This window comes from Loxodonta africana, chromosome 5, assembly GCF_030014295.1.
Source record: "Loxodonta africana isolate mLoxAfr1 chromosome 5, mLoxAfr1.hap2, whole genome shotgun sequence".
NCBI classification, from domain to species: Eukaryota; Metazoa; Chordata; class Mammalia; order Proboscidea; family Elephantidae; genus Loxodonta; species Loxodonta africana.
Window position 1 is genome coordinate 43,232,509 of NC_087346.1, and position 8,835 is coordinate 43,241,343.

At 46.2% G+C, this 8,835-nt stretch overlaps 1 protein-coding gene across 4 annotated transcripts in view; it reads right to left on the reverse strand.

Annotated features, from left to right (window-relative positions):
* NPNT (nephronectin) overlaps nucleotides 1-7,966 on the reverse strand; it is a 79,529-nt gene extending 71,563 nt beyond the window's left edge. For all 4 annotated transcript variants that reach the window (XM_064285479.1, XM_003410379.3, XM_064285480.1 and 1 more), the window contains exons 1-2: nucleotides 7,754-7,966; nucleotides 5,255-5,355 (exon numbers count right to left, since the gene is read on the reverse strand). In XM_064285479.1, the coding sequence (XP_064141549.1) occupies nucleotides 5,255-5,355; nucleotides 7,754-7,824 (172 nt within the window). In that variant the 5' untranslated portion in view covers nucleotides 7,825-7,966. The remainder of the gene's footprint in view (nucleotides 1-5,254; nucleotides 5,356-7,753) is intronic.
* Between the last annotated feature and the right edge of the window lie 869 nt (nucleotides 7,967-8,835).

Here is an 8,835-nt window from a genome sequence, read left to right on the forward strand (position 1 = left end):
ATCATTAGCTGGTGGTATACATTATCCAACTAAAATTTCTTTTATTTTATCTTATTTAACAACTCTAAAATACTTCAGAGTGAACAGTTATTTCTTGGTTACCATGTTGCTTTTTTGATTTATGTTGCACTAACCTATGAGATTATCTTAAGTAGATAATAGAAAATTTTCACTTTACATGGCATTTGTTCAGCTGTAGCTTTTACTAACTTCAGGCAGGAGGGAGAAGGAAATGAGGTCAGAACTAACAAAGCAAAGTCCAACCACTGGTGCAGGTTTTATATCCTTCCAGTATCTCCATCCGAAACATGGCAAAACATCTACGTTTTGCCTGGTCTTAAGGATAAACGATACAAAACCACCCCAATTCACATAATTTCCTTTAGAAACCACAAATTGCTCACTGACAGCCAAAACACTCAGAAACTGAATAGCTTTGTTGAAACCTGAGCTAGTTGAATTTGAATTTTTCTTCACAGCTCCATAAAGTGTTTTCAACAGACACACTGTCATAAGCCACATATAGAGCCAAATCTCCAGGTAAACAGAGACAATAGCTAGATCTAGATATGCTTTCCTATCTTAAGGAAGTTCTCAGATGGAATTTAAAACTGGAATGTACTTTAGAAATTGGCTTGAAAAAAAAAATTGCAGCTGAGAAACGTTACAGAACTAAAACCAAAAAAATAACCAAACTCGTTGCTGTCAACTCGATTTTTGACTCATAGTGACCCTACAGGACAGGGTACAGCTGCCTTCTAGGGCTTCCAAGGCTTTAAATTTTTATAGAGGCAGACTGCCATATCTTTCTCCTACAGAGTACCTGGTGGGCTCAAACCACCAACCTTTTGGTGGCAGCTGAGCGCTTAACCACTGTGCCTCCAGGGCTCCTGTTAGCTGTTAGAGAACTAATCAGGTGCAAAAGTCAGGATTTGAACCCAAGTCTCCCCAAGTTGTCTAGTGCTCTTTGTTAAGAATTGTTTCCATAGCATACACAGCTTTTAAAAATAAAACATACAAACCCTGAAAAATCTTAATTACAGAGGTCTCCACTTGGTTGGAGTAGAGAAATTGTTAATATACCTAAAATGAAATGTGCATTGAGATGATGGAAAACTTAAGGAATAAAATAAGGACAGAGCAAGAAACACAAATATTTTGTGCTGACCCGTGAGTGATTAAGGGATTGTGTGCTATGAATGTACACAACGTAACCATCAGTGTAGGACCATATTAAGCAAATTCCACCTTACAATAAAGAGCCACACCAATAGTCAATAAAGGTAAAGCCCGAGACGGATGATCAGATCCTGAATTTTCAGTATGCCAGAAATTTGTTTATGAGTCAAGAATGCAAAGCAAAGACTAGAAAGAAGCCAAGGGTTATGACCTACAACAGAACTATGAAAACACAACCTGCCTATTTCTGGAATAGGTCATGCAGGACAGGAATGTTGGGATAGAGGGGTGGTGTGGGCAGGAAGCAGAAGAAGAACTCCTATGCCTGTTTGGGTAGCATCTCTGGTCCTTCCTTCCTCAGTCCCAGATGGGAGGATGGGAAGTCTCCTGGCTGAATGTGGCTTTGAGGCTAGACAGAGTGAGCCAGAAGGGAAGTTTAGCAACTCTAGCACCCTGCCATGTTAGTCAGCCTCTCCCCACAAGCCCCTGAAAAGGCAAGTAGCAAGCGAAAATGAAATGCAGTACGCTATGTAGCGACACGTATATTTGACTCACAGAAGAGAGCCAAAACGTCTACAAATGCTCAACCAAATGAAACAGACGCTCACCAAAGGGTCGCTGCACTAGGGTGTGAGGTCTGATAGATAATATAATAAAGGTACCACTTTTCCCATCTACACACACACCTCAGGGATAAATCAGGAGGTTCTGTGTATAGGTGGGAATACGTCCCTTCTGTCTTGCTGTGCTGACTAAAAGGAAAATCCCGTTGTGAATTATTCAGAAAAATGAAGAGCGGAGCACCTTTGATAAGGAAGGGAGAATGTTTCTCTGGAGAAAGAGCTCTGAGATTACCTAAGGGTCAGAAAGGAAAAAACATCTTTTACATTAAATTTCCTAGAAGCTCTCTGGAATTTTTATAGGTAATCCATGACTAGATTTACTTGCTCAAGAATAATAATGCAAGTTCATAAAGGCAAAGAATTTAATTTCATAAAGGCTTTCTGTAGAAAATAATCAAGTTTTCAGAGATATTCCATGTGTCCTCAAAGCTTGTCTTAGTGCTGCTCTGAGCTGACCTTTCACCCCCACATTCCTCTACCTGTTTACATCAAAACAAAGGCAGGCAGAACTCTGAACTGACAAAAGACATTTGGAACATCTGAGATTCTGGAAAAAACGAAAACACACAGAAGGACATGTCCATCTTTAACTTATTTTTACAACCTTGCCATCTTTAATATTACTGGTAAAGAACCATCTGGCCCTTTTCAACGTAAAGGGATTTTATTTTCATTGCAACACAGAGAACCTTGGAACCATTTTTAATTTTGGCAATATAAATGCAAAAATTTATACACAGCATGCCTAATGAACAAAGAATCTGATGGGCAGGGGGTGTGTGCCAACCCACAACAGTTTTAGTTGCAGTATTTTTTTATATTTCTTTAATTTTACCAGATACATGTACATAGTATTTTCTCTGAATAGTTATAAGCGCTTTAAAAATAGTAACTCATTTAAGCCTCGTATTGATAGATGAGGTATGTACTACCTTATGTCCATTCTAGAATGAGAAAAATGAAGCACAGAAAGGCTAAGCGACTTGCCCAAAGTCACACAGATAATGAGAGGTGAGGTGAAACTGGAATTTAAACCCATAGGGAAACCCTGGTATCATAGTGGTTAAGTGCTAAGGCTGCTAACCAAAAGGTCGGCAGTTCGAATCCGCCAGGTGCTCCTTGGAAACTCTAAGGGGCAGTTCTACTCTGTCCTATAGGGTCGCTATGAGTCGGAATCGACTCGACGGCAGTGGGTTTTGGGTTTATAGGGTCGCTAGGAGTCAGAATTGACTTGATGGCACTGGATTTGGTTTTTGGTTTTTAGTCCTGCTCCAGAATCCATGTTCCCCTCCATTATACTGTCTCTCAAACCTTCATGCTTTCAAAGCACTGTGATTTGTGCAGTATCATCTTACATGTTTTTATAACATTTTCATCTCAAAAATTAATTCATGTCATGTGGCAGTTTCCTCAGATTCATGACGATTAACAGGAAGGAAAAGGAAAATACTATCAAATACTATATGTAACCACATTGCATTCTTTTGGAAACAAGATTAAGGTATATAAAACAATAAAATAATGTCCCATATCTTCTAAGAAAGGTACTGTGCAGAAAGAGAAGTACTAGAAAATAGCTTGGAGGTTTAAATTTTGTAATGCCACTGTAACTATGAAAGGTCTTTTCGCTCACTCAAATTCAGAACAGCCAAGCTAGTTCATAGTAGAGAAAACTTAATTACATAGTAAAGAGAAACAGAACAGCTCTTAGAGGCTCTTCCTGGGGAATTCCACAGTTGGTAAACCTCTAAGAATCCAAAGCGTTTTCTCTTGAAATTCTTTAGCACATATGGCAGAGTGTACATACACTCCTACATCTCTCCTGATTGCCTGCACTCTGCCTGCCTTCTCGGAAGGTGCACTCCACTGCTGCTCCAGGCATGCTGCCACCGCAGCCCTGTCCTGGGTGGAGCTCAGGGACTGTGTGCACCCCACAGCACTTCAACACTCACTATGGAGGTGTCCTACTAATTAAGACAGCCAAGAAGGAGGAAGCTATCTCCATTCTTGCAAAGAAACTACTCATTTTTTATTCAAGAGGGATGTGTGTTGGGGTGTGTGTGTGTGTGTGTGTGTGTGCATGTGTCCAAGAGAATGGTCCTGTCTTCACCCTGTGGTTATCAGGAGTCTAATGTCCCTTTAAATTCCACACCTGCAATCTCTGGCTGCGTAAATACTCTGACATTCTGGTATAACTGGCAGCACACTAAATTCCAGCTGGCACCTTTCTTCTTTTTGGCCACCTGCCCTTAAATACAATGTGAAGTAGGGTAACCAGTGGTAGCATGGTGACTTGCCTGTCTCCCTCCAATAAGATTCAGTGGCCAACCTGCCAAGGGTCGAGGTCTGTGGCTTGCATATAGCAAGTAGACAAGCATTAGACACTTCACTTTTCCATCCCCAACTCAGAAAAGTCAAACTGTGACCGTCCCTCTCCCTCCTTCACAAAATTAAGGACAGTTATCATGTGTATTTCTTAAAGGTTAAGATAGTTGAGGGAATTCCTAACTCCCCTGAACTTGAATTTACCTGGCTCCTCACACTGCTAACACATGTCTAAGGAAGGTTCTTCCCTGTTACCTCCAGCCTTTTAAACTACCCTTCTCTATTCCTCTAAGCCCCTTCCTCATTGGGGTAATAGAGCATACATCCCAATGTGGAATGAACGTTAGTTCCCATCATCTCACCAGGCATGCCAACATAATACTCTGAAGATGTCCTGGGAATGTATTTGGTTGTTTGGGGATGCGGGGGAGGGGGAGGCAGGAGGGCAAGTAGGGATAAAATTGGAGCTCCATATAAAATGCTAGAAAAAGTTTCCCAAACTCTTGTGATGAGGCTATGAATTTTATCATTAAAATATGCATTTGTGATCCTGGTAAAGGTAAAATCATTTTTCTGACTTGGCACCTATTACATGATGTTGATTACTTATAGAACTTGAGAATGATGTTTTTTTCAGGGATTTGTTTGATTATCCTAGGTGGTCCATTTAGAGCAGTCAACGCAACCTCACTTCAAAAGCTGACTTACAAATGGGCCACTTCTCACTACAGCTATGGTAAGGATCTTGTAAGTGCCATGCAGCTCGGAATTTATTTAGTGTAAATACAGTCTAGACTCATTATCTTACCTCCATCTCAGAGCCTAGAGCAAAGAAAGAAATGAGCCTGTTGAAGAAACAGGAGATGGAGACACTGGGTGCAAAAGCTAAAATGAGCATCCTAGGTGGCTGTCTGAGAACAACAAAGCTGCACCTGAATGCAGGCAGCTCTGTATATAAGGAGCAGAATAAGGAGTCAGGGCCTATGCCTGAAATCTCTCTCACATGCCAGACCCACACAGCCAACCCATGCTCAGTAACAAGCCCTCTGGTGTGCAGAGTGAAGCCATGAATGACTGGGGAAAGCCCCACCTCGCAAGTGGCTGAAGGCCTCGGGGATGATACTCACGCTGACACCGTCCCCAGGATTGGCGAGCCCAACCCCAGCAGCAGTCAATCCTTCCTCCATAACGGCACAGGCCAATGGACGACACTACCTGCCTGGGCCACCTACCAAACAAAAAGATCCAAAATAAATAAAGACACTATTGAAGTTAAATATAAATTTCTTTTTTGTTATTTTAGAATTTTTTAAAACCACATGCAATAATTTCCTACTAACTCCTTCATGCCAGCAGAAATTTAGGGATCGAGCACCCTCACTGAAATAGTTCTGTTATGATATAATTCCAAATTTCAGACAGTTAAATACACATACATATCTTAATGCATAAGGGGGGAGAGATTTTTTTCTTAAATGTAAATAGCACCAGTTAAATCAAGAATTCTCAGGGCTGCTACTCACAGGGTGGTTTCTGAAGCTTGAAATAAAACAGATTCCTCAAAGATAGGCACCTGTTAGGGGAGGGGAAGGGTACTTTTGAGTGACTGATCTAAACTGACAAGTGTTAAATAATGCAGGACATGTCAGTGAAGAAAATAATTCATTTCTGTCACATATAAAGGGTGAAAGGGGAAGGGGCATAAGAAGGGATCAAATGAAACAGAATTCTTTTGGAGACATGACTCTGGGAGAAAAAGTTCCCAGGGGAAAAAAAAAAAAGAGTACCAGAAAAGGAAATCTAAATCAAACCAAGGACAGTTTAAGGTGTACCTGACATCTCAAGTGTCTTTGTGGTTTGAAACTTTCCTGCATCAATAATTCATAATGTTTTCCTCTCTTATGTAAATAAGGAGCCCTGGTGGTGCAGAGGTTAAGAGCTTGGCTGCTAACCAAAAGGTGGCAGTTAGAATCTACCAGTTGCTCCTTGGAAAGCTTGTGAAGCAGTTCTACCCTGTACTATGGAGTCTCGGTGAGTTGGAATGGAGTAGATGGCAGCAGCTTTTAATGTAAGTAAAGACTAAAGAAAGTGCTCAGTTCCAGGACACTGATTCATCCACCAGATTCCACTCCTGACACCTTATTTGGTAAATTGTTTCCTTGTTTAGATTCACACCTAAATGACATTTTGGGAGAGTGCAGGGGACTGACATTTCAGCTGAGTGTTTTAAATACCTTTTTAAAGCTGTACTAAAATCGTGTGCATAATCAGCTGATGTATTTCTTGTTGGAAATGTGGGAGCAAGAAATGCAAAACACATCCATGTGTGCCTAGGCAAACAATTGTTTTAAAAAATCAAAATTAAAAAAGTCTTGCCTCCGGCCCATAGCCACCTTTTCTTAAACTCTCCTTATCTTTTCAACTGCCCTTTCTTTTACCTCTCCACTAAGCCCCTAGGCTCAAAAAGAACATAATAACCCGGAACCTCCTATATCCTCCAGCCGCGTGGTAAACAAGCAGCTGTGCTTTTGCATCTCAGCGCTCCACTGGTTCCCCTCCTGGTACAAGAAAGCCAATCTATCGTGGAATTGATTCGTTCCAAGACTGCAGGTTAAACAGGTGCGGCATCTTTCTTTGGGACGGCGCAGAAAGATTCATGGCGGGGCAGAAGGGGGAGTCGCTGAAGGAGTGTGACTGGGTGGCCCTGTGACCCAGGTTAACCCCACCCCCACGTCCACCCCACCCCCGACTGCGCCTCGGTTTCTGCGCTAGCAGCAGCGACCGGCGCCCCGGGGCAGTCGGGTCTGTAATTGCGTGGAGTGGGGTAACCCAGTACAGCCTCCTGACGGACATACACACACACACACACACACTCACGCACACACACACACTCACACACACGCCCGAGCGGATCCGGCGGCGGGTGGAGAGGGCGCCGCGCGCCGCCGCCAGAGGAACGGCTGAGTGACAGCGGAGACGGAGCCCGGGGTTGTTGGAACCTGTCAGAGCACGCAGCAGTCAGGCTGCTCGAGGTCTCAGGAGCAGTGTGCGGGCGCACTCACACTCACACTCACACACTCCTCCCACCTTGGTCCTTATTTTAAGTCCTCCTCCCTCAAAAAAAAAAAAAATGGGGAGGCAAACAGGTCCCCGCTCGTAGCCCAGTCGCTTCACACCCCTAAGTGTGACCAGCCCTGACAGCTACAAGCCGAGGTTTCGCCCCAGTAAATGGAAGTTTTCCCCACTGAAGAGCCGTCTAAATAGTATTCTGGGCAAGGGATGTCCCGCGCGTCGCCTTCGCTTAGGGTGCTGAAGCTCAGAGTCGCGATCCCGGCCTCCAATATCACTTGTCCCCCAGCCTAATTCCCGAGCCGGGAGCCGAAGTGGCCGCTCGCCCCTCTGCTGAGCCGCCCTCCGGAAGCCGCGCGGAGCCGCGACAGGGTTCTCGGATTCACAGGGAGAACGCAGCCGCTCAGAGAGGCTCGACGGCTCTCCTATCCGTGGCCCAACTTCTGGGCAGGGGAGTCGCCTCTTTCACCCTGTAACCCCCGGGAGAGGTGACCCCAGAGCACGGAGCGTGAACCCCGCACTCGCAGGAGGAGAGGGCGCCCCAGGGTCCAACTCACCTCCCGTCGAACTCGGCGGCCGCCTGCAGGTAGAGCGAGGACGCGAGCACCAGCGCCAGGAGAAAATCCATGCTTGGCGGCGAGTCCTGGAGGCAGAGCAGCCGAGCGCAGAGAACAGGTTGTGTGTACTGGGCGCGGGATTGAGGCGCGCTCGCCTCCTCAGCTCCGCTTTCCCGCGGCGCCTGCGAGCTGCGCTCCCCGGAAACCCCCTGTCGTTGCCGCCGCCACAGCTGCCACTCCCGAGGAGAGCGGCGCGGCGAGCAGCCGGAGCAGGTCTGCGGCGCGGCGGCGGGAGCCCCCTCCGGCTCCTTTCCCGCGAGGGGAGGTGCTGCAGGGGGAGCCGCGCTGCCCAAGGGGAGGGGCGCGGGAGTGGGGGCGCGCGTGCGCCCGACTCGCCGCCCTCCCAGCTCGGGCTAGGGGTGAGGGCGCTCGGCCTCTCCCAGGGGCCTGCGGGGCGGGAAACTCGGGGCGGGGGCGCTGCGGGAAGGCAACGTCTTTTGGGGGCTAGCCAAGCGGGACGAGCCCCAGGCTGGGAGAAGAGTTGCAAGCCGGTCCCAGGAGATGGAAAGCAGGGTGCTGAGCAAGAAAGGGTGAGCCGGGAAGGAAGGGAGCCCGGGGCGTAGGTGCGCGCTCTGCAGGTTCCGCCCGAACAGGTGGTAACCACAGGGGCTAGCCATAGATTCTGCCGCAAGGCGGAGAAGACCAAGACGGGAGAAGTTTATGGGGCTGGAGCTGAGCTGTGTCTGCCTTCAGTGAAACCACAGCACGACTTGGACAAATTAGCAAAGGCAAACTCCGGGAGTTGCTTCTCCCACAGAGTTGGCAAAGACATAATTTTTATTTTGTAACCAACCGAAAGAGATGTTTGGCTCGCCAGTCGGGTGCTGAAGAAGAAACGTGGAGACTGTTTCTATCTCTGCCAGCTCAACTCTGAGCACATTAAAAGAATAGCAGTGGCAGCCCCTCCAGCGGCACGTGCCTGCCAGAGAGGGAGGCTGTTACTGCTTGGCAGTGCTGTGGTTCCTGATGTTGTGGAGGAGATCATTTAGACACTATTTTAAGCGGTCGTTGCTTTATTGTTG